At 40.3% G+C, this 24,374-nt stretch overlaps 2 protein-coding genes across 8 annotated transcripts in view; both read right to left on the reverse strand.

The window, feature by feature from the left end:
* Positions 1 to 651: 651 nt before the first annotated feature.
* Positions 652 to 7,314, reverse strand: MRPS10 (mitochondrial ribosomal protein S10). Its single transcript, XM_021547525.3, has 7 exons — positions 7,258 to 7,314; positions 4,226 to 4,284; positions 4,057 to 4,129; positions 2,900 to 3,039; positions 2,317 to 2,425; positions 1,109 to 1,198; positions 652 to 839 (listed from the first exon to the last, which is right to left on the reverse strand). The coding sequence occupies exons 1-7, from the start codon at positions 7,291 to 7,293 to the stop codon at positions 753 to 755; spliced, it is 594 nt and encodes a 197-aa protein (XP_021403200.1). The 5' UTR covers positions 7,294 to 7,314; the 3' UTR covers positions 652 to 752.
* A 2,390-nt stretch (positions 7,315 to 9,704) lies between these two features.
* TRERF1 (transcriptional regulating factor 1) overlaps positions 9,705 to 24,374 on the reverse strand; it is a 99,913-nt gene continuing 85,243 nt past the window's right edge. For 6 of the 7 annotated variants that reach the window (XM_021547616.3, XM_021547618.2, XM_021547612.2 and 3 more), the window contains 10 exons: positions 22,662 to 23,028; positions 22,065 to 22,125; positions 21,115 to 21,254; positions 20,331 to 20,434; positions 19,095 to 19,170; positions 14,236 to 14,324; positions 13,295 to 13,408; positions 12,450 to 12,638; positions 11,815 to 12,023; positions 9,705 to 11,182 (listed from right to left, as the gene is read on the reverse strand). In XM_021547616.3, coding sequence (XP_021403291.2) covers positions 10,861 to 11,182; positions 11,815 to 12,023; positions 12,450 to 12,638; positions 13,295 to 13,408; positions 14,236 to 14,324; positions 19,095 to 19,170; positions 20,331 to 20,434; positions 21,115 to 21,254; positions 22,065 to 22,125; positions 22,662 to 23,028 — 1,671 coding nt within the window. In that variant the 3' untranslated portion in view covers positions 9,705 to 10,860. The remainder of the gene's footprint in view (positions 11,183 to 11,814; positions 12,024 to 12,449; positions 12,639 to 13,294; positions 13,409 to 14,235; positions 14,325 to 19,094; positions 19,171 to 20,330; positions 20,435 to 21,114; positions 21,255 to 22,064; positions 22,126 to 22,661; positions 23,029 to 24,374) is intronic. The other variant, XM_021547617.2, reaches the window with a different exon arrangement.

Genomic DNA, 24,374 nt, shown 5'->3' on the forward strand with positions numbered 1-24,374 from the left:
ACAATTGTTGATCCTGATAGTTCTGCTATATGGATGCAAAAGTGGGCACTTCAGATAGGGATCATTTAAACTTTGGATGTCTGACTCCTAAGAACACGAGAGAGAATACTCAAACTCTGATGTCTATAAATAGTATAAAGCACGGGGTATTTATTGCAACTACAAATTTTCTGACTGAAAAATCAGAGGGGCTGGTCAGTAGGAAGATTACTTGAGACAAAACCTAAAGCAATGGTGTCACATGTTGACAAATGGTTGGGAGCGTTGCTCTTAGCACTCACTAAGAAATGTAGCAGAAAGCAAAAATGGAGAAATGTGGTGCAAGTAGGAGAAAAGACGATGGGAAATAGTTTATCCAACAAACTAGCTTATCCAAAATTGATAAATTGATAACAGTCTGGCATCCATAATATTGAACATGACACAAACATGAAGTGGATTTGCAAGAATTTCAGCGTTCAGAAGCCATCGAGTACCAAAAGGAGGTGGTGAATTTATGTATATATAAGTAAAAATAAACTTTACCTTTCTACAAACTTATTATAAATTAACACACTCACCAATCACAGAACACAGTAAAACTTCTTCGCTCTATAGCATTTTAGTCTACATGTACTGGAGTTATGAACAAAAATAACTTGAAGAAACAAGTTTTTATAAGAGAACCTTTATTTAACAATGGACTGTCTCAGTCAATGAGGTTGATAGGCGCAATGAATTGCAGTACTAATGGAGCCAAGTACCTGGTGTGTTCATGACTTTACTTCAGTTTCTTCTACTTGAGGTAGTGTATCCCAGACAGGTTTCTGAATGTGTTCTGGTATTTTCTCTATCTTAGTCTAAAAGGAAAGAAAAACAACCACTTACTGTACCAGCCAGCTAACATCTAACTACTTTGCTTTATTTATTCTGGGTTGAGATATGAATCAGATTTAAAATGCCACCTAGTGGCACTGCCAAGCAATACAGCCTCTCTACCATGCAGTATTTCGGAAAATCTTCCTATCCAACTGCACCCATTTTCTCTGCTGACTTTCTAAAGACTTCAGTAGTTACTGGTATTTCAACCAGGACTCATAACAGTTAATAATGTGAGGTGGAAACTGACCTTTTTCACTTCCATGGCAACCCCTTCAGGTAAGTTTCGTTGCACGTACTCCAAGTAAACTGCAGCAGTACTGCTTGTTAGGTATTTTAACTAAAACAGAAAGAATTTTTTAAAATTAACTACTATTAATAATACTTCTAAAAGAATTTTAAAAAAATTGCCCTGGCTTTTATGGCCCTTGCTATGGGGGATCAAACATCTTACAGGAAGACAGCTTCCATAATATTCTTAACAGAAGCAGTTCATCTGTACTCAACTCTCATGTTAGTGTAAAGTAGTTACTTCATTCCACAGAAGTGCACATGCTGCCTGGGAGCACATGCATTGATTATGATGGAAGTGGTGGATCTTAACACTGCAGGTATCAGACAAAATTAGTTACAGATGATACAAGAATCACCAGCTTTTCTATACTCCCAAAGTTCAAGCCTGTTATAAATCCTGCAACTACAGAGTTCCACTGAAATGCTGATTTATTTTTTAGTTTCTCCTGGTTTCACTGATTTACTGATCCTTTAGGTTTTCCTGGAAGGCAAAAATAGGGCTTATGGGTAGCCACTTGTACTGCACTCATGTCAAGGGACTTAAAAGTCCCATTTTGCTAAGCACTGTACAAATATACAGTAAGACAACCGGGAGCCACAAAATGCTGTCAGTAAAACCTTCTTCTAAGAAAGTCAACCACAGCTGCATTCTAAACCATACAGATGTCTGTGTCATCAGCCACAGAGCTGGTGGTTTGTCTATGCTTCCTTTCTTCTACTGCCTACATGCAGTTGTAGTTTGCCACATGATGCTGCACAGAACAAAAGTATGTCTGCTCAAAAATATCAGACCAATTCATAGAAAACAGAACCCTTAGCAACTGGCAATGCCAATGATTTAGCTGCACCTTCTTCCCTTCCTGAGAAAACGCTCATCCCAATGATTTTTCGAAACCAAGAGCATAACACACATCAATTCTACCTTATTTTCTTTAGCCATTTTTTCAGCTCTTAAGATGATGGTAAAAATAAAAATCTTTTTGGTCCAAAAATTATGTAGGCTGAGCATTCAGAATAACTCGTGTTACATTTTATGTAACTAGGTCAGCTGTTTTCCAATATTCTCCTACATTCTCCTCTCCAAAACATTTTCATTTGTGCATTCGCATATAGTAATATCTTTGAACTGTGCACCTAGAACAATTTTGTTTCCTTCTTTCTTACCTCTAAACACATGTAATGTGTTCTCATTTCATACTGAACTCTGTGCTTCTTGTAAATGTGTACAGATTTGAGAAGTGTAAATCGTTCTATCGTCTTTGGGGGTTTATCTCTGAGCAAAGAAGAAAAAGAAATTTTCATGTTATATAAAGGATGATAATACAAGCTTATCTGAAAGATTATGCTGAAATCTCTGTTCTTATTTGACATTTAGAAGATCTACAAGGAAATATCAACTGGTACAGTTTGTTATTAACTCACATGGGCATGGTATTAACCCAGATATTAACCAGCACTGGGTCAGGTAAGCTACAGCACTGGCAGCTGTGCAGAAAGTACTGGCAGTATCCTTCACGTAGATAAAAAGCACTTCCACTATGGCAGTGCTGAGTGCAGAACTGCTGCTGCTTTCTCATCACTGTCCTGCCATCAAAGAACTGTTAGGTCTGTAATCTGAGAAAAAATTGTCTGCTCATAGCCATTTCTTATAAAAAAAAAAAAAATACTTCTACATAGAGGACCTGAATTACAGTGGATAACAGAAGAAGCATCTCACTCCGTATCACTCGACAGATTAATTACTTACACTTTTTCAACAGAGATGCCAAGTTCTTTAGCTGCAAGCACTGCAAAATATTCATAGCTGTCCAACACAGCTTTATCGTGGCCTTTAACTAAAATGGACAATCTCTTGTACAGTGTTTCTGGCTCATCTGAAAGAGATACCTGCATTTTTGAAGAAAATACAAGAGTTACCACACCATGTTCTCCTTAATTAATGCATGCACTGTGTATTTCCCTAGCCTGCATGCCCCATTTGTAAAAAGAGCAAAACACCCCACAATCTGTTGAGCTGCTTATTTTAGTTTATCTAACAGTGTCTGCCTGTATTACCTTGACTAACAGGTCTCACTCTACCAGGGAAGGCAAAGTGTGAAGAGATAGCTAACTTCTGAACATTAGGTAAAATTTCTTCATGCAAAAAAGGAATACCAGAGAGATATAAGGAGGCCAACACTAGCAACAACAAGAACAAAACTCATTGTTGAAGCAAGTCTGGAGCACCATTTGTATTTTATAGAGCAGTGTGCAAATACCCGAGGGTTTGCTTGGGTATGGAAATTAAATGGACCATTATGGACAGCAACCAGAATTCTCACTTTACTAAGCCCTAAGACTACTTCAAACACAGTAGTCTTCCCCAGGTGTATTATCCTTCATGTTCGTACAAGTGCAAGTTTATGACCTTCAGTTAGAGCTTCAATCTCTCATGATCCGGGCTCGCTGATCAACTGGAAGAGCCTTAATGAGTGCAGAACTGCTGATTTTCCCTGAGGTTCACTCCTAGGCAGTTTAGCACACTAAATCCAGCATGTACCAGCCACAGCAGGAAGGCTGGATCACCACTGTAGATCTAATACTGCCTGTCAGATGTTTCTGAAGCTCTTGTCAAAAGGCTGCTAAGCTGCTGCGGGCATTCAACTGAATATGGCCGAAAAGTTGGTATTTCATAGAGTTACAGCTGCACAGAAAAGGGGGAAAGCTACTGAGAGGCAACTGTAAGCTACAGAAATCTTGTTGGGGAAAAAAAAAGCAACACATCAAATTATTTATTTCTCTAAGAAAAATCTGACATCACTAATGCAGACCTTCAAAAACCTGCAAGAAAATAATTCAATTTTTTCTGGATGACCTCTTTATTACTAAGACAATATACAAAATACTGTGTTACAGAACACTCACCAAAGGATTAGTCTTAGACTCCTGTGTATCACCATGGGATCCAGCCAGTCGTGCTCCCATCAAGTTGGAGCTCCTAGAAATACAGTCATGGGGAAAGCAAAAAATAAGTTGTTAAAGTCGGATTTTATTTTTTCAGGGACTTTGGAGGAGGAGGGGCTGTTACACTTACGGAAGAAAATACTGCTTTTGCATAATTCTGCTTGCATAACTGACAGGAAAAGCTGATCCCTGTATAAAACAGATAAGTTATGATATGATTATTTTCCCCAAATCAGAAAGCAGCCAGTTAATACAGGTTTATTAAAGATTACTTTTTTGCATACCAAAGCACAGCACATTCCTAGTCACTGATTTGACAAACTAGGAAGTTTGCTCCATTGGAAAACACAGGAAAACAGGAGCGTGGAAATGTATTTCAGTATACAATAGCACCTAAAAAAAGAAGCATGTTAAGGGCACAATAACAGTATGCACTTACTACTGAGGCCTCTGAGTAGCAATTACAAAGCGTATTTTTAACAGAAAAAACTATTTTTGTGGCATCAGATGCCATTTCTGTATATAGTAATATTTTCTCTTTAGTTTTACTTTCATGGTACAATATATATACCTTTTTTCAAGTGACAAGCCTAGGTAGGACTTAAAAAAGCAATTGAAAACAGTATCCTATAAATGCAAAAACTTAGACTGTGAATTTAACTAGTAATTGACTGGTTTTTCAGAAAAAAAGTTCCTTGTGATTTTGAGCACTTGTTCTTTTGAAGAGAACATTTAAATAGAAATACTTCTTACAAGCAAATGAACCACGTTTAAAAGATAACATGATTTTCTCTGTTAGAAAAGGAATATAGCTGTCAATCATGTGACATTACTATCTTTCATACTACAATAATTGTTCCCTTCTGAACACTATGTGGCTTCTAGCTTCCTTCCACTAATTCTTAATTTGGCAATGTTATATACTACTTTGGGGGGGAAAGAGGAACTCTCACTTAACAGAACCTCAGAGCTGCAGCAGAATGCCAAAACCAAATTAGTTACTTATCTCGACCCTTGATAGTCTTTTTTGACATGTGCTGGAGTCATAGCTTTAGGAGAGAAGTCAGATATCCCATCCGAGAATTATACAGGTGACTGTCTAATCAAATCATGAGAAAACAGCCAGGCTTTACACTTTTCCAGGTAATCTTACTGCAGTTGCCTGTGGATCTGCATAACTCACTCTATGATGCTACTAGGTCCCTAACCTTTTCCAGTATGCATCATACATTCATTATACATCAGCAGTGAGCAAAACTGCTTTTTGAAGTAATTTTGTCTCAGTCACAATTTATTCACAAATGCCGCTTCCCATAAAGATGTCTGCAGGAAGAGGCAGGGGAGATTTCTGTTTACAAAGCTGACTACGGTACAAATGCCTCCCCTTAAGCAGTCCTTTCAAATCCAGATCTTCACAGAGGCACTACTTTTACATTCCTTAAGTGCATAACAAAATAGGCAATTTTAGGAGCACTGAATATTTGTCACTGTAGTAGATAATCATTCAGAAAGTTTCAAAGTTCATGCTGAGCCTTAATACCTACAAGTATTGAAATAGAGCTAGTAATTATCTAATGACAGCTAATAAAATAAGAGGGACAAGAGCACATCATGACAGGACAAGGGGGAATGGCTTCAAACTGAGAGAGGGTAGGGGTGGATTAGATATCAGGAAACAATTCTTGACTGTGAGGGTAGTGAGGCAGTGGAACAGACTGCGCAGAGAAGCTGAGGATCCCCCATTCCTGGGAATGCTCAAGGCCAGGCTGGACGGGGCTCTGAGCAACCTGATCTAGGAGGTGTCCCTGCACAGGGCAAGGGGTTGGAAACAGATGGTCATTAAGGTCCCTCCCAGTCCAGGCCTATGATTCTATGGCAAAATTATGTTGACATTTGCACTCAAGTCTCTCTTCCTGAATTCAGAATGCTGCCTTCCTTCCATTCAATGCCAATATAAAGTACAGTAACAATCAGCTGACACCACTTCAGGAAGCAGACAGGCCCATGAGATTAAAAGACTATTCAGTGCAGGGCCTAAGCTGTTTGTGCAAGTACATGACACAGAATCTGACCCCAGATGACAAATATAAGGCTATTAACTCTAGTCATAACTGAATTTTTATCTGTTTTGTGTTTTTTAATGCATGTGCATATGCAGTCTATGCTATGTATTCTTTTACTTATAACTGCTTGATGTGGTAATAAGGATTTATTATTTGCATGCAAAGATAGATGCACTCATGGTATATTGTGCTATGTGGTTTTAGATACAAAGATTTCAGTCTTAATGCAATAAAAATGAATAAAACAAAACCTGATGAAGCAGTAGAGTACTATCCCACAAACTAAGGTCTGCAGCCTTTCCAGTATTCTATGATTGTACATGTTATTCCTACAACATGCCATCTCCCTTTGTTACTAATTAAGCAGATCTGCATTAATTCAAAAGTTTTTGTAACATTAAATTAAAGGTGCTCTATGCAAATTTTGACAAAATGATATACTGAAAACCTCAAGTGGTAGATACGACATTCAGGGGGCAGGAATTGGTAAACAGCTTCACAGTCTGATTTAATGATGTGCTTTTGCTAATGGCCATCATAGACGGTGGAAATGACACTCAAAGACTGCAACATAACAGAACCAAGACATTGCACAAAACATGATTACCCCTCTCCTAGTGCAAAATAGCCTTAATTTTGTTTGGTTGAGAGCCTCTGAAGTGTCAGGGGGAGACAGACGCCTGAGTCAGAAGAGAGTTTAGGGCTCCAGAAAACCCAATTTTCTCAATTTGAGAGAAAGCAATCACCGTTTTTGAATCCAAACTAGCAAACACCATCAGAGCAGTACTGTTATTTTACGTGGCAACTTCCAAGCTTTGAGCTTTAGAAACTCGCCTAGCACACGGCCTCCGAATCCAAGTCACCTACTCTTCACTATCCCTTCCACCCGGGAAAACCACAGAGCTACAGCGCAGAGCTCGCCAGGCGATGATGGCGCGCAGAGACACAGTCCCACGCTGTACTGCCCCCGCCCTCCCGGAGCCCGAAGGACAGCATTTGCCACGTCCTCTTTTCCCACTCCCCTCAGGCATGAAGACACCGAGGGCAAGGCCGAGAAGGAGGACGGCGCTCCGCGTCCCTCTCCCGCCACACACCGCACCTGACAGAGCCGCCGCCACAGCCACCCCGCCGCCATCTTGGCCCCGCCCCGGCCCGCCCTGCACGGCCCGGAAGGAGAGCAGCGCCCGCGGCCCGCGGCGCCTGCCCCCGCCGGGGCTGCGGTGGGGCTGCGGGGCCGGGCCGGGAGCTCGCACGGCGCCCTACGAGCCCCCAGCCCGGCTCCCCGGCCCGGTTCGCCAGCCCGGCTCCCCCGCCCGGCTTCCCCGCCCGGCTCCCCCGAGCGCTGCCTCAGCGCAGCCCCGGCGGAGCCGCCGCTCCCCCTCAGCCGCTTCCCGCCCCCGACGGCCGCCGCCCCCGTCCTGTTCTCTAGGAATCCTGTGAAAAAGCCCAAACTAAACCAATTACACGAACCCTAGTTTTCAACCTTCTCCCTTTTCAACCTTTTAAAAAGGCATACAAGCCCGTTAGAGCAAAACCCGTTCGACTGTATTTTACTGATATATAAAAATGACTGGAAATGGTACATAAACCCCTTCCTTTTCACACAGACAAATATCGGTTAATAATACAACACAGCATCTGACCGGTACCAAATCTTCAAAGCGAGTAGAAAAACTAATTTATGCCACTAAACCATCCTTAAATACACACAACCAGGTAGGCAGTGTACAGCAAGATTAACCTGAAATTAAGCTGTGTGCTAGCAACGGGAACCTGAGACCAGCATAGATCACAAGCTCTATCAAATGATTACAGATTTTTTATTTTGTTACTTCCTCTGCCACCTAAAATTACAGTCTGCTTTTTACACTAAAATGCCTAAAATATTTACACAACCATCTTCTAATAAAATAACAGTTAAATATTGAAAATAAGATTTTTCTCATAAAATATGTTTTCTGTATGTACACATTTTATCAAAGAGGACTAGCTCCAATATTGAATAGTTTTCCATCATCAACCATCAGCAAGAAAAAAAGTTTTCTGAAACAAAACTATGTTCAACTCATGTACAAATAGGCAGAACAGCACATTTAACATCAGCCAATGCAACACTTAATGATGCAGTCAATGAGGCCTAAATCATGTACTGCTTAGGAAATGTGCATTTTTTTTTTTTTTTTCCTTTATGAATAACTTCTTTGGTTATCGTTGTTCTATTATATTCTTGTTTGTACAATAAAACAGCACCCAATTAATGTTACTTAACCAGGCATATGTATGTATATATATATATTTAGATACTAATTTTAGCACAGGTCCTGTGCAACTGTTACTAAAAAAGTGTCACTGTAGATTCTTTAATATAGAGTTGCTCTTCAGAATCAAGCCCCTAAATTTCTACTGTTCTGTTCTTTAAGCAGAACTCTGATTTCAATCATCATTTTCTTAAACAGTTTTTAAGCACCAGGAACCTGAAAACCTGTCTATTTTCCAGTGTAGAGCCTTTCTCACAAAGATCCTTAAAAGTTCAAAATGATACAAGCTCGGGAGAGGAAGAGTCAACTCTGCTGGGCTGTTTCCAACAGAGACCCCTGAAAGCCAACACGTTTTAGTGCTCACAGAAGTGTCCACTTTGCAAACCACGAAGACTTGCAGTATCTGTGAGGTTTTTTTGTCAGTGGGTCTTGCTGGTGGTACACAGCTGAGCACCCAGTCTGCTGACCCTGGGTGCACATGACCCCTGTGAAAGTAAAATGTCACAGCATGGACAGGAACTGCTGGGGAATGTGCCAAATGGCAGGTTGGGAAAGAAAAGGCTGCTGCTGCCTGATCTCCTGAAGCTCAAGGGTACAATGACTGAGAACATCACCTCTTATGCAACAGGAGTGAAATTCCACCCACTGGTCAAGCCCTACTGCAAAAACCTCTGGAAAACCCCCCAGAACACTAAAACAACCATGTACACAGGAACTTCACAAACCGGAAACCAAGAAGTTATTTCCAATCTCCTGAAGGGTTGTTCTTTAGCATCACAACATTCGACCTTAAGTAGAAACTTGAGGTCATTTGGCTTCACATATTTGGCTTTGGCAGAGAAGGCATCTCTCTCTGTCAGTGGTTCTCAACTTGTGTGGTCAGGTAACTCCTATAAAATTGCTGTGATTTACCCTCCTTTTGCATAGTTAAACAAGGACAACAAGTAGAAAATTAGACCCACCATTACTCAGATTCTGGTAAAGGTGTTAGGAATACAGCAAAAAGAACCAAATAAAATAAAGCCCAACCCACAAAAAAAAAAAAAAAAAAAAAAAAAAAAAAAACCACAAAAAACAAACAAACAAAAAAAAAAAAAAAAAACAAAAAAAAACCAAAAAAAAAACAAACCTGAAGCCTGGAAGATCTGAAGTAAGTCTTATAAAGTATTTTATAAAGTTAACAATACTCCTCTACTGTGCAAAATTCACAAGAAAATCAGTGCTGCTGCCTGTGAGAGCTCTGCAATCAACATTCATATTCTGCAATTAAAGGTCCACTCAACCTAACTCCATTTCTTGTTTTATTCTGCAACGTACAATTCTTTCAAATGCTGTTTAATCAGAGAACCAAATCTAAATTTATATAAAATGTGTCAGGTGTCCAGCATGTAGATCTGAACCTAACGGAGGAGAAATGGTCATTAAACGGCAACATCAACTCACCTCTGCAGCATGTTTATAGTAAATAAACAACAGCTGAATTTGATGTAATGAAGAAGACTGAAAATGGCACAAGAATAACACATTATACCTACATGCTGAAAGCATATCAGTCTCTTTTCCAATGGCAAGAATGCTTCCCTATGTTTGCCTGTGAGAGAACAAGCAAACTCACTTTGAGTGTGTGCTCAAACACACACTCCCCTAAAACCACAGAGATGGCTATTCCACAGTGTGATTTATTGTCACGGGACAATATTTCCAGTGCAATCTGATTACCAAGGCAGTGTTCCTGATTCAGTGTTCCCATCAGAGGATGTAGAAAATAGAACAATCATTTTCCTTCTTCAATCCTTGAAATTCGGTCACTTTAAAATCAGCAGATCAAAACCATGCTTAAATGGAATGTCTAAAACATCCTGTGTAACCAAGACAGAGCTGAAAATGAACTGCAATATTACTAACTCTTTCACAGTTAAACCAGATCTTTTTTTTCCTCCATCTCACTTAAAATGGCAGCACAAAGACAAATAATGTAATCGTATCTTTCAGAGAGATGACATTTACTCTCTAGAAGATGCTGGAAATGATCCAATATAGACAAAAAAAAATGTTTCATCAGAAGTGTGTGAAATTTATTCTTGTAATTGGGGTAAAATGAAAACTGGAAGAGTTAAAGACTAAAGATTCTACCAGGACCATCTGGTAGGAACTGATAGCAGAACCATGAACTTCTGTAATTAGTGGTCTTGGAAGTTATCAGCAAAAAGAGCTCAGATAAAAACACCTTATAAGAATATTTGTACCAATTATTTATTTCTTCCCCCAAAACACAAATTAATAAAAAAAAAGGGAAAAAAAGCAGATTTTTTTTTCTAGACCTGGATAAAAGAATTATAATTTTCAACAGGTAGTTTACAATCAGTGAGAATAAACAAGCAGTCCGGGTTTCCTGATTGATCCATTCAGGGTGTGCTCAGTAGCTGTCTATTAAACAACTTTATTTACAACTCAGCATCATCCTGCAGTAGATCTGGATCTTCATCATCCAGTAAGAGGTCAGCATCCATAACTTCATTCTCTTCCATGACATCACCCAGATCTGGAACAACATCATCATCAATGTCACCAACATTTTCAACATGTTTAACCAAGCTCATGTGATCCAGGGGGATCAAACTATGCCCAGCTGGCCCAGTAGTTCTTGCAATAGTGGCTGCCATTTCTGCTGCCACAGCAGCTTTCTGAGCCTTCTGCCTTTGCTGTTCTTCTTGTTGTCTGTGAGTCTTCATATGAGCATTGCGGCTTTTGATTTTGAAAAAGACCCTAAATTTTAAAGGAAAAAGAAATCAGATTAAAATGCACTGCTTTTGATTAAATGAGCCAAAAAAGACTCAACAACTTATCAGTACATTTGCTTCCTTGTCCTGAAATAGAAGTCCATGAAATCTGCAATGCCATGGTGTGAATTTCAGGGACATATTACCAGATTTATACATTCTGATGGTATCAAAATGGCCTACTCTGATTTTGCCAGAGGTAGTTTGTAGCTCCCACACCTGCTTCAGTATCTATGTACATCCTATTTTCCCTCTATCAGTTTCACAACCATCTTGCACAACAGGGAGAAAGTGAATGATTACCAAGATGGACAAACTCAAGCACAGAAACACAAAAAATTTGCCCACTGTCATATCCAAGTTGGTGATGAAGCAGGAAGCTGGAATGTCAGATGGAGAAATTCTAGCAGTTAAGTGAAAAAAAGGAGTAAATACTGCAGGGGGCATAAAAAATATCATGCAAACCTATCTCTGACAGCTTTGGTAAGAGAACATATCATCTAGGGGGAAAACTACTTCCAAGACAATGGAAGCAAAATACAAAGTTTGCTCACAGCACTGCTGATCTGGAATCTAAACAGGCAAAGGTGATGCTGTACTGCAGACAGTCGCACTTACCTGCCACACTCCTTGCAAGGAAAAATGGTCGTTGGGTCGGTCTCGCCGCTTGTTGTGCTGTGGGCAGGTGAGCTCTTGATGGAGCAGTATCCGCTCTGCGTACCAGATTTCTGCTTCGTGCCGGGAATGGTGCAGCGTGTTTTTGTCACCTGGTTTGTACCTCCGTGAATGCGAGCGTGGCCATTCAGCGCTTGTCGGGAACTGAACACCTGGCAGGGAGTGGGGTGGAGGGGAGAGGAAAAAAAAAACCCAAGAAATCACAAGGAAACACTGGAACTGCAGAAAGTAGGATGCTAAATGCATATCACAACAGAACAAGTGTACACGTCTAATATGCACCATCTACTCCCTCAAATGGTGCTTGCTTTCAGCAGTATCCCACTGTAACTGAAGACAATCACAATAAAACAAAGCAGTGAGCTATCCTATTATTACAGTTGTGTAACCTAATTGGAACTATTGCCACATAGTATTTCTAACTGGTACATCATCTCAGAATTCAGTTTTCTGTACAGAGCAAACTGCTTCTCTTTTGTGGGGTGGGAATTAAAAGCAGTCAAAATCACAGTTCACTGGTCTACACATATGACCACCACCACCACCCTCTCCCCATTAAATGTATCAAACGCACATACAGCGCCACAGTTTGGCATTTCACAGATGAAGGAGGATGAAGACAGTGAAAGACCCTGAACAGCAGGTAGATCTATAGGTCCAACAAGAGAGATTGCTGGTGGGTCAGGTGACTTCTGCATTTCCCTTTCTTCCTTTCTGTCTTCTTCCATCTCCTCATCTTCCTCTAACACTTCCTCTTCTCCACTTGTCTAAAATAGACAGTGCATTTAAAGAACACTAGAAATATGGTCAGACAGCACTGGATAGTAGGACATACAGAGTTCTGGAACAGCATGTTGTTTAGTCAAGAGTGCTTCCCAGCATCACTATTTCTTCCCATCCTGAATGAACTTCTAGTCTTACTGGAGCTACCACCCCCTAATGGATAAGGTATAGCACATAAAGCTTCTCTGCATGTGTATTATGGAGCTGTAGCTCCAAAGATCTACAGATGCCAGGCACAGTACTGTTCTCCTGCCACCAGAAAGGCCATGTACGCTGTACTTATAGTCAAGTTACTTTAACAAAACCCCAAAACGGCCAACCAAAAAAAAACCCAACCCACAGACCAACACATCCCAAGTGGTTATTTGTACTGGAATGTTAGAGCAGCATTTAGGAGCACACATGGACACAGGCACAATTTACAGAGGATTCCCTGGACTACAGTTAGAACTTTTATCTGGTTGCAGTCCAGCCACACAAATCTTGGTGTAGCGGAGGTCACAAAATGTTCACACAGAGCATAATTTAGAATTACGGAAGAATTTATATTGGAAGATACCTATGTCACCTCCTACCTCCTCAAAAAAAGTCAAGCAAAAATTATCAAGTGTTAAGTGTTCTCATCTTCTTTTAGACTTACCAAGCATTCATCTCTTTTCTTCTCTAAGCGCGTTCTGTGTTTCCGTCCCAAACGCAAGATTTTCTTCCAGGTATAGTAGTATTCCACACATTGTGCAACTGTCTTAGACTTAACCTGTAGTTAAGGAATTGCAGAAATAGTCCAGTCTTAATTTTTTGCTTTCATTCAACACAACTTTAATATATTCCAAGAGATAGGTTTTATTCCTTAAACATTCAAATGGAGAAAAAAAAAAAAAAAAGGCAGTTTGACTACAACAGGAATACTCTTGTAGAATAATTCTTTTAAAAATCTTTTTCCAGTCAAATTTGCACTGACTTTTTCAACTTCAGATTTCTCTGGGATTCTCTAAACTCCAGACAGAAAATTACTCAGAATGTACTCTTATAGCTCAGTTGTACAGTATCACTGAGAAATCTAGGAATTAAGACTTGACTCACATAAATCCACAATATTTTTCAACATTGGAGCCAACAAGTAATCTTTTGTGCCCTGAGATTTATAACCTTGTCTTTTCTGCTTTGTGGCAGAACATGAAAAGTAAGCCCAAACATGTCTTCTCTTTATTAAAAGGTTTCAACCCTTTCTGGCACCAGGCTCAATGCCAGAGACTCTGGTACCTTGTAACAAACTGCCAGAGAACACCAAGACAGTAATGGAAAACTATACTTCCCACACATAAAATGCCATGATTTGGATTCCAGGTGTGAAAATTTTCACCAGAGCAACAACTTTTAATTATTTATAACTGTTTTTTACATTTATCTAATGCACAGGTACAACCAATGAATATACCACTCCTGTTGGTGTTCTTGTCACCACTGCTACCTCCATGCCTGCAACTAGCTGGTCTGGCACTGGAGGGAAATGGAAGAGGAACAGAATAGAGCAAAAGGAAAAAAAAAAAAAACCAGCAATTGACAGAACATAAATAACCTTACCATTTTCTGTACAAATATGAAATCTTTGCTGTAGGTGGACAGTGCCTCTTTGAACAGTCTCCTTTCTTGATGAGTCCATTTGTCAGAGCCTTAAAAAGAAAGTGAAATCATTACGAACGATAAAAACTCACCACCTTTATGTTGATCCCAGATCTGAAACGAGAACCAGGAAGTCTCAAGCAAATGTGAATGATTGCTGCTACCCAAATACAAGCATGGCTGTACTGACTCAGACCTGAAGTCCATCTAACCAGTATTTGGTCTCCAGCATCAGTGACAGGCAATAGCCTAGGAAACAGTAAGATCAGGGCAAGGAAATACAATGCCTCTCCCTAATTTCTCTTAACCTCTGACCATACTGGGCACAGGGGATTTCCTGAGTCTGTTGCAATTTGCTTATTTAGTAACTACCCTTATAAGTGCTGAGCCACTCTTCCTTTCAACCAATTAAACTTCGTGTACCCAAACCATTCTTTGCCAAAAGTTTCACAGATCAGTGGACCCTCTGCATAGAGCCACCTCCCTTTCTTTTTTTCCTAGCTCCCAGTAGCTTCACTGGATGACCCTTCATTCTTCAAGTGGAGGAGAAAGTGAACCTAACCTTAACCATCACCTCCAAGCTACTCAGAATTGTGTGGCCTTTCTATCACTCCCAAACCTTTAATCATTACTGCTGTCCCACTCTGAACCTTTTCCAGTATTAAAATATTCCTATAAAGACAAGAGGACCAGAAAGGCACACAGAAGTCCACATAAAATTCAGGCTTTCACAGTGGCATCACCATATTTTCTATCCTCTTAATGCCTATGTTTTTAGCTGTTGTAAAATACAGCTGATACTTCCTTAGGACTAGCATTACAATTCCCAACTTTTATTTTAATTGATAAGTACCACTAGAGAACCATAATTTCCTATGTAAGGATTGAATTGTGTATTCCCATGTATGCCACTTTACATTTGATGACACAGAAGTTCATATATCCTTTTATTTTACTTTTGCAAGATCCTTTTCTAAGATCCTTTTGCAGCTCTTCACTTGCATGGTTTGGGATAAAGCATTTAAATCCTCGGTAGCAGAGGTCACAAGTAGGTAGACATTGTAGCAATGTGTGATATGCACAAAGTGTTTTTCATCATTTAATGGAAGCTGTATATAAAACTTCTAAATATTGTTATTCTGTGTTCAGTCCCCTGGCCTAACTGCCCATGAAAATGTGAAATCAACATTCAAATTGAACTGAATTTATGCTTTCTCAATATTAGGCAAACAGAAGAACACAGGATTGCTCTGCTGCATCAAAGCAGGGTTCTGTTTGTTAGGAGTGGGCAGCATTACATACATTAAAGGAAGGATATGCAAGAAGTCATAAAGTGGATGCCTTTGAAATGACTTTCACTATGAGAAGATTCTACTTCAGTCTGAGAATTTCTCAGACATCTAAAACTTTTATGAAAAGAAATCCCTAATATTCCTGTCAATGTTACCACTCTTCATAGCAAATTCTTGCCTCTGCACTGATTTCAATTAACTTGTGTCTTGTCACTACACATTGTATTGAACTCTACAAGTCACTTTTGTCTTGAAAACTAGCAATATTATTAACTACAAATGTTTTGTTTTTCAGCATCAACTGCCAGGCTTACAAGCTCAGAGCAGGTATCTCATCACTCCTTTATATGCTGGAAACTACAAAATTAACTTTCCTGCAACCTGTTTTCTGTAGGTTCTTCCAGTACTGGATATAAGCTTGCATTAGTTATTTCCACAGAGATTTACACTTAAAGCTCTCTTAAGCATCAGAGAAAGACACTGGCTTCAAGCCATGAGTTTTACTTACTCTGTTATCACCCAGAGATCTTTCTGCTGACACACTGCCTTTCCATCTTTTCCCACCCTGAACCAGCATCATTCCCTTCTTACACAAGCTGTCAGTCATGAGCATTTACCCTCCCTGTGTGCAGGGGTAAATGCACTCATTCAGTCCAGGAGGCTACTCTAATTATGCCAAAACATAACTTTAAAAAGCATGACAACACAGGAGAGATTTTCTTTTTTACTAGTCATTCTGCTCGTCTGCCTCTACCCCACCCTCTGAAAAAGACAACACAATAAAAATAACAACATAGAATCACTTCCATGAACTAATTTTGTTGTACACCTATAGAATATTTGGGCCTTGCATACTTTCCCCAATAGCTGTGGTATTAGCAGAGACCCTTATAAGATTATGCGGGTTAATTGGAAGTAACCTAATTAATAGAATAAATCCTGTGTAGGAAAAGAAACAGAAGAAAAGCTGTTTTTAACTCTGGTTGCTGGGAAACCACTTTTGCTCTTGTTAGCTTGAGGGAGATATAAAGAACGTGCATAGAGAGAGATCTGCAATGCAGCAAAAAGAATTTGGGGCTTTTGAACACAGATCAAATTTTCAATCTGGTCTTTATGTTTAGATATTTATTCTATCTTTTGTTTTACCTGCTATACTGTTTTTGCTGACATTAAGTATCTCCTACTCATTTGTGTGCTTTGGGCCCAACTTGTGGGTTTCAAGGGGGTTACATGTACACCCAGGGAGCTCCATGGAGAGGTAGCTGAAATCCACTATGTACATGTGCTGGGTCTGACCCACAGCCTTGTCACAGCACATAAAAGAAGCTTCCAGACTGCCTGAAGTGCCCTATGTCAGAGACCACCTCTCCTGCAGTTCTCACTGCAGAACTTCACACCTGAGAAACTCCACTGTTGAAAGGAGAACAATTCAAGTGTTTGCAACAGTGCCCCTCTTATATCAGGTATGTGCTCCCTCTCTTCCTCAAGCACCATCCTGACAGATGGCAAGTCTTAGGACAGAGATAGAGTGTTCTTCCAAGGAGTCCTGGGTCAGCAGGTCCAACTCTCTTGGCACACACCAGAAAATGCTCAAGTTTTCTAAGTGGCTTCCTTCACAAGCCAACAGGTTTCAAAGTTGAGTTATTTGCCTGTACCCTCATTCAAAGGTAATGCTAGGGATGAGTTTGGGCATCTGCTGTTTGTGGTACTCTAGAGAGTCAATTCTCATGAGTAAGTGTCATGCTCTGTTTCAATGCATTCCACCTTTAAATGTGGTAAACCGGAGAGCCATAATTTCTGAGTATGGGGCAGAAAACATGAAGTTATCCCAAACTGATACCACTTGAAACAATATTAAAGCTATTCATGGACTAGATTGTGAAAAATACTCATATGCCTCGAGTGGCTGATTATCAATCAGAAATAAATTCTTATTCAAGAGGTGCTGCACAGTGCTAGAGCAATGCTGTCAATGTAAGTTGCAATCACATGTTGCATGCAAAAGCATTAGAAAGTAGTGCTTTGTCTTGTTATTTTATGGCGCTTAAATCCAGACTGGTGAGATTTTATTTCATGCTGTGATAAGCACAACCAAACTTTTTCCTGTGTAAGAATAGGGATTCAAAGGTGTCCACAGGTCTCAGTGCCTAGTTACCAGGGATTAGCATCATCTCTCGTGAAAGATTAAACAAAACAGTCTCTTGGCTCCTCCCTGAATCCCAATGAATTTTTTTTGAAACTACTATGAAGTTGCTTTAGTAAAGACTGTTCTTTCTCTGCCACAGAGCCAGAAATTTCTTATCTGCTCTGCTAATTAGATTGTTTACTGATGAAGACGCTGTGGGATATCTCCTCATCTTCCTGTTCTTATGCTCTTGAACTGTCTCACACAGATTTGGTGTCATCTCTTCAGGCAAGAGACTCTGATCAAAATTCCTGGCTGATGGCTGATGTCCTCCTTCCCCATCCATTCCCATGTCCACCCTTTGGACTGTAACAGAGCTGCTACCACAGGCACCAAGCACCTCCCTCAGACAAAACCGAAAACCTGACGTTCACATTTATTCACTGTCGTTATCAGCTACTATCAATCACGTTGCTGTTCTTGCTCTCAGGCCAAGCTGTTAAGGAGTTGCCTTCCAAAGACTTCTTGTTACTTTTAAGTCTTTCCAGTGGGCTGCTACAGCCAGGAAGTGGACTGATACTTACCTTGCACAGTGATTGTAGCTGAAATGAGTACATGACTTTGCACACTGTGATTGACTGACCACCAGGAGACTCTTGGCTCATTTACTATTGAGCCTGAACTGGAGATGAAGTTCTAAAAGTATTATGTAAAACCCTATTCTGTGTCTCAGCAGTTGTTAGCCACTACAAAACATTAAGTAATAGCATGGGGGGGGGCTGCAGAGGTGAGACATTTGCCATCTTTGCTCAGCTGACACAATTGAAGTCCAATGGCTTAACACATTTGTATCTCACACCAACCCAGTTTTTTGACTAGATCTTTGACTAGATTTTTGACACAGAGGCTCCATAAGTAGCACTAAGATCCTAGTGAGAGTTACAGCACTGCCTCTTTGGAAGGATGCTCATGATTATCATATTCATTTATTGTGCACCATCACTTCGGAAGAAGCAGGCAGGATGGCAGATTGTTTATGCATCAGAAAATTAAGACACTAGTGACACTAAATTATAAATTACAAATAGCAACTGTTTTAAAAGGAGATGAAATTGTTACATTTCAGTTTAAAAGAGAAAAATAATCACCCGAGGCAGTTTTAAATCTGTAGAATCCTACACAGCAACATGGATGCAAAGCCTCTGTACATTGTCAGTCATGTATAAAACTGCTAAACTTGCAAAAAACGGATCTGGGAGTACTCTTGGCACTGTCCACATCATCTCTGTTAAATGCTGCCATCCCTGCAGCAGACAGCAGAGAGTGCAACGTGATCCCATGCTCCAGCCTGGGATGCCAGGCTTGGACTGGGTAACAGATAGAACGATCACAAGGAAACCCACCGGCATAGTGGTAATTTGACAAAGGATGACACTTCAACCTCACTGGCTTTCTCAACAGCAGCTTTTCAAGAGCAACCTAAATGAAAAACCAGGGAAAAACAGAATTAAGAAAAGAAATCAGCTGTGGCATAAAACTGCATTTAGAAGACTATTTTGTATGAGGATATGAATTAACTCTCTTTTTTCTCTTTTCTGTCATATAGAATCACATCAAATTACGCAAATTACTCCAAGGCCCATTAACACTGTACCTCACAGAAGAGCACCTAATGTGCACCTGTCCTGCCTTTAATGAGCACAAATGTGACTATTACTTAGCAAATTCCAGCTCTTGCCACAAATACATTTATAGCATTTGACTTGATAGTGTTAATTTAATTAATGGTTGGTTTGACAGCATTCATATGTATAGCATAAAATATTTTAGAATATCTGCGTAGGTCAACATCTGTCAAGAATTACTGCCTTCAGATCAGGAAAAGGGAGGATTTATGGATCCCTAAAATTTTTCCCCTGAAAATGCAGACTCTCTGTAAAGCAAATTCCACATCCTGACATTCTCAGACCTCTCAGATACAGCTACCAGAGCCTAAGGAAACTGGGACACAAGCTAAAACCCACTGTATTTAGCCAATCCAGTGAGACTCAGTGCAGCCTCATGTTTTGTTGCATTTGGATTTATACCGGCTTTCCAGGAACTGGTGCAAGGGGCCTTGCCTTTCCCTAACACTGGGCAAAATGGATGTTTTGCCTTAGTTAATAACATTCCCATCACTAAACTAATGCAAATATTTGAAATGCATTATTTATATAAGAACTGTGTTCAATTACCTCACAGTTCTGAACAAATAAGTAGATGTGATTGCTGCTCCAAAAAAAGGTTTTTTTATAAGGGCTAGAAGAAGAGTAAGTTCTCTGTGACCAAATATAAAGCCTGTGAAATATCAGGGCTGGAGCAAGCACTGGAGACATTCAAAGCCCCAAGGCTATATACTAAGTAATCTTATCTATATGAAATATACAGTAAGCCTTCAGAGAGGCACTGCTTTGAAATTTAAATTTATTAGAGAATAAAGGGAAAAGTCATTCCCCAAAAATGTTACAGGATGTTTAAAGCATCATTTCAAATCAATGAGAAATCTTTTTTATATAACCATATCTAAATCCATTTAATAAAGCATGCTAATTTATCTGCAGAAGAGGATCATATCTCCCCTTTCAGCTTTTTTATCTTACCATAATATCTCCTTTTGCTTCAAAGAGAGAGTGCAAAGCGTATTCTGAGTTAGTTCCTCCACCAGGTAACACACTGGAACAGCTCATATTTAAAAGGTCTTCCACTGTCAGAAACAAGTCAACATTTTACTGCTAATACAGTAGCCTGTCAGTCAAACATCTGGAACCAAGGATTCTGTAATGCCCCTCAAAGACTACACAGCTCAGGGCAGCAGATTCTTTCACACTTTTTCTCCTCAACATCTCAGCTACTTGTTTTAGGATCACTGAGGAGAGGATGTAACAGAGCCCATCCTTGGGATGGGACAGGCTACGCCAGAGCCAAAGATCTGCCTGTGAGGCAATGACTTGCTCACACCAGTGACATTGCTGTGCCAAGAAGGCTACAGTCAGGGTGGAGAAACAGAATGAACCATGTTAGAAGCAGGAAAAATTCTGCTCAGGACTGTTAAAACCCACCAAGCCTGCCACAATTCCTCTCAACTATGGTCACAGGACAGGCATCAGCTGCCTCTTGGCTGCCTTTACCAGGCAGTTCAGTACCCAACTTCCCAGCAATGACCTTTCCCCTTGGTTGCCAGAAAACCAGTCAACCTGACTTCACTCTAAGTGCCACCATATCATGCTGTTTCTCTGAACCTACACCATGTAGATCTAGTCTCCTGCTCTGCACTCTCAGCAATTCATATTCTCTTGAACGTTTTGTTCAGTACAGACATGAGAAATCAATGAGTATTTCTTCAATAGGCACAGGCTGATGTAGGAACTTCTAAAATGGCAATACCTCTTTGTTGGAAGACTTTGTTCTCCAGTTCTGGCCATGGTTTCCAAACCAAAGTAGCCTTGTGCACATCTTTCTCCAATAGCAATCTGTCCTGCAGCTCAGGAATGTCAGCCTGGAACCTGGACCCAATATTGATTCGCCTATACAGAAGAATAAATAATGTATTTCAACCACACAATGTGTAGAAAATATAAAATTTATATTATATTATATTATATTATATTATATTATATTATATTATATTATATTATAATAAAATACAAAAGATTAGCGCTCACTTTCTTTCCAACAAATGAACGCTAAAAAAACTTTTATTGCACTGAAGTGGCAGGAAATTGTGTCAGACAGATTTACGCAATGCTTCACTCCCAGTGGGATAAGTATTTTGAATACTAGAGAGAACTGAACTCTTGGGAAAAAACAAAAATTTCAATATGCAATTTAAGCCATACTGAGACATCATACCTTAGGGACAACCCAAGCTAATTTACATGCATGACTAGCAAAGAGGCTAGACATCAGAAACAGCAAATTTCTGTTCCACAGAGAATGGTACTCTTCAGCAGAGAGCAAAAAGAGCCATTACTGCTGAGGGACAACCCTGTTTGCACTTTGCCATGGGGGACCTACCAGGTAACACCACCACTCCAAAGCTCCACTCTTATTATATATATATATATTTCTTCAAAATCAAGAGTACTGCACTGGCACATTTTCCTCACAGCACTCTTTACATCCATCACTAACTCTGAGCCATGACACCTATATTTTCCACAGCCACTTTGTTCCAAATGTCCTTAGCCACCATCCACAGAAACATTAAATGCATCCAGCCCAAAATTATTTCAGTAAGTTGAATACTTCTTGCCTGGCTGAAAATACTTCAGGCCACAGGCTCTAGGTTGGAGCTAATCTATAAAAGCAATGACAAAAAATATTGTTTTCCTTACGGTTCAACAGTCTGTTCTCCCGGCCCAGGCGTCACTGGAATGACACTTCCATCAATACTATCTGAAACGGAGATTGGAATTTGAGTATTGCTGCTTTCCTGCTGGTGACCCTCCCAGGCTGCAGTGCCCACCTCCCTTACTAACACCAACATTACTGCAGTCTATGATGCTAAAGAGACCCTTTATCAATATTTAGAAACAGTCTAAATGTTTATAGGTAATAGAAATGTTTGAACTTGCAGAGTTTCTGCTGCCCTGATTCTGAATGATTGCACACCTTTTCTTGTGAAGTACTGAACAACAAATACTTAACATGAACACCATGTCTCAAACTAGGTCTTTTTCTTCCACTTCAGAAGGCCCAGATGTAATGAGAGGCAAGGTGATCCTTTCTTGAAGCAGATCACATGGAATGATCACAGCCTTACTGGCAGAGCCTCTATTCCCTTTACGCCTTAACTTTGCAAAATCCAAGGCAAAACTGCCACTAAAACGGATTTTTCCTGTGAAGCAGCAGAACTGACCGTGCATGTGAGCACGCACAGAACCCATCAATGTCCCTCCGCTGTACTGCTGCTCTGTAAATGCAATACTTACTAGACCGACACAGGAGCACCCGTGGAGTGGGTGTCAGTGGAGTGAGGGGCAGCTGGGCGTGAGATGTGCTGTGAGAGGTGAGAACACTGCTGAAGAGACCAGAGCCCTGCCGGACGGGGCTGAGCATGGGCGGCGGAGTGTAGGGGGGCAGCTCGTGCGTCCGGTCCAGCAGGTGATCTCCCAGAACACGGGGAGAGCGGAGCTGGCTCTGGTACAGAGTGGCACCAGAGTGGGGCATGCTGAGGTTGAAGGAAGGAGGAGGTATGAAGAGAGGTTCGGGTCTGTGCCGATACTTCTTCTTGTCCTGCAACGGTTTGAAGTTTTCTTCTGATTTTATAGCACTTGGATGAGGCTTTTTGCTAATTTCCTAAATGAAAACACAGAGAATCTTATCATTCAGGCACGCTTAAATCTGGTTTGCACATAATCCTCTACAGCTTTGGGCAAAGGCCACAGAAAAGCTGTTACCACCAGGCAGTTATTCAGGTACCACTATAATAACCCTGCGCAGTACACTACCTGGCAGTACACAGAAACCTCAGGAGGGTGAGAAAAACAGGACAAATCATCCTTCACCTCCAGCAGCACGCCCTCTGGGCCAGGGTAGGGCTGAGCTACAGAGGCCGACATGGAGAGTCTGCTGTCAACGTACGAAAATGCAGAGAACTCCTCACCCAGACCATGAGTTTCCCACACCCTTTTTTATCGCTACCCAGACACTCTGGGCACTTCTATTTGCACTGGTGGGAGATACTTCATTATCCAGGCACAGTTTACTAGAAACTTTACATAAGAGGTTTTCTAATGCATTTATTTAGAGAGACCAGGAAGGACACATGAGCTCAGTGAAATTACTGCAGTACTCAGCAGCAGGAAAGGAAGAAAAATGTAATAAATTCAAATTCTTTGCCTCTTATCACTACATTCCCATCAGCTTGATTACAGTCCAGCTGCAACAAATCTTGAACTTAACTCTCTCCTCTTTCCTTGGAGAAAAGAGGGTAGTAAATGACCACTTGGGAAATTCACACACTGTTCTTATGCCCAGACTTCTAGAATTTGAATGTTAAAAATAATTTAACAACAAATCCATAGAGTATACAGAAGCAGAAGGCACAGAATTTATGCAAAGCTGGCATCTGGATTTCTTGGGGGAGTGGGGATAAGGTAGGAATAAACAGGTCTTCAGGTTGTCCTTTAAGAACACACAGAAGCTGGTAGATGAACACAGTGTTATTAAATGTACTGCTTTTAGGTACTTGGGCTAGGTACTAGGCCATGTTTAGAATAAATCTGGGAAGAAGAAGAAAATTCTGACAGCGTTACTCCAGAATGTCTGCATCATATGGTAAATTCTACTGCTATGTAAAGCAAATTACTACAATGTATGTTTGGACAACATACATCTTTATACCATGGGTGGTTCTTGAGAATCACATTCACCCAATAAAAATCATGTTAAACAAGCATTAGCACTGTCACTCTTTATCCCTTATGTTAATAAGCTCCAGCTTGAGGAAATGTTTTTGATTACAGAGGTCCCGTCCTCTTTGTTAGATCGTGGTTGCATCCTCTCCAACAGCTGTTGACATTTTTTTCTCTGTAAAAAAAATTCCTTTTTTGAAGAGCTTTGCTTCTGCAGGGAAGAAAATGCAGCTTTGCAGAGGATTTTTTTGATAATGGACATTTGGAACAGTGAAAGCTACCTGTAGT

Source organism: Lonchura striata, chromosome 3 (genome assembly GCF_046129695.1).
Source record: "Lonchura striata isolate bLonStr1 chromosome 3, bLonStr1.mat, whole genome shotgun sequence".
NCBI classification, from domain to species: domain Eukaryota; kingdom Metazoa; phylum Chordata; class Aves; order Passeriformes; family Estrildidae; genus Lonchura; species Lonchura striata.

Bases quoted from the DNA above. Each gene is read 5' to 3' on its own strand.
- MRPS10 (XM_021547525.3), bottom strand. From the start codon at position 7,293: ATGGCGGCGGGGTGGCTGTGGCGGCGGCTCTGTCAG. The intron at 4,130-4,225 runs GTAAGTGTAACA...CTGTATTTCTAG, and splicing joins CAAAAGCAGTATTTTCTTCC to GAGCTCCAACTTGATGGGAG. The intron at 840-1,108 runs GTCAGTTTCCAC...CTTTCCTTTTAG, and splicing joins TTGCCATGGAAGTGAAAAAG to ACTAAGATAGAGAAAATACC.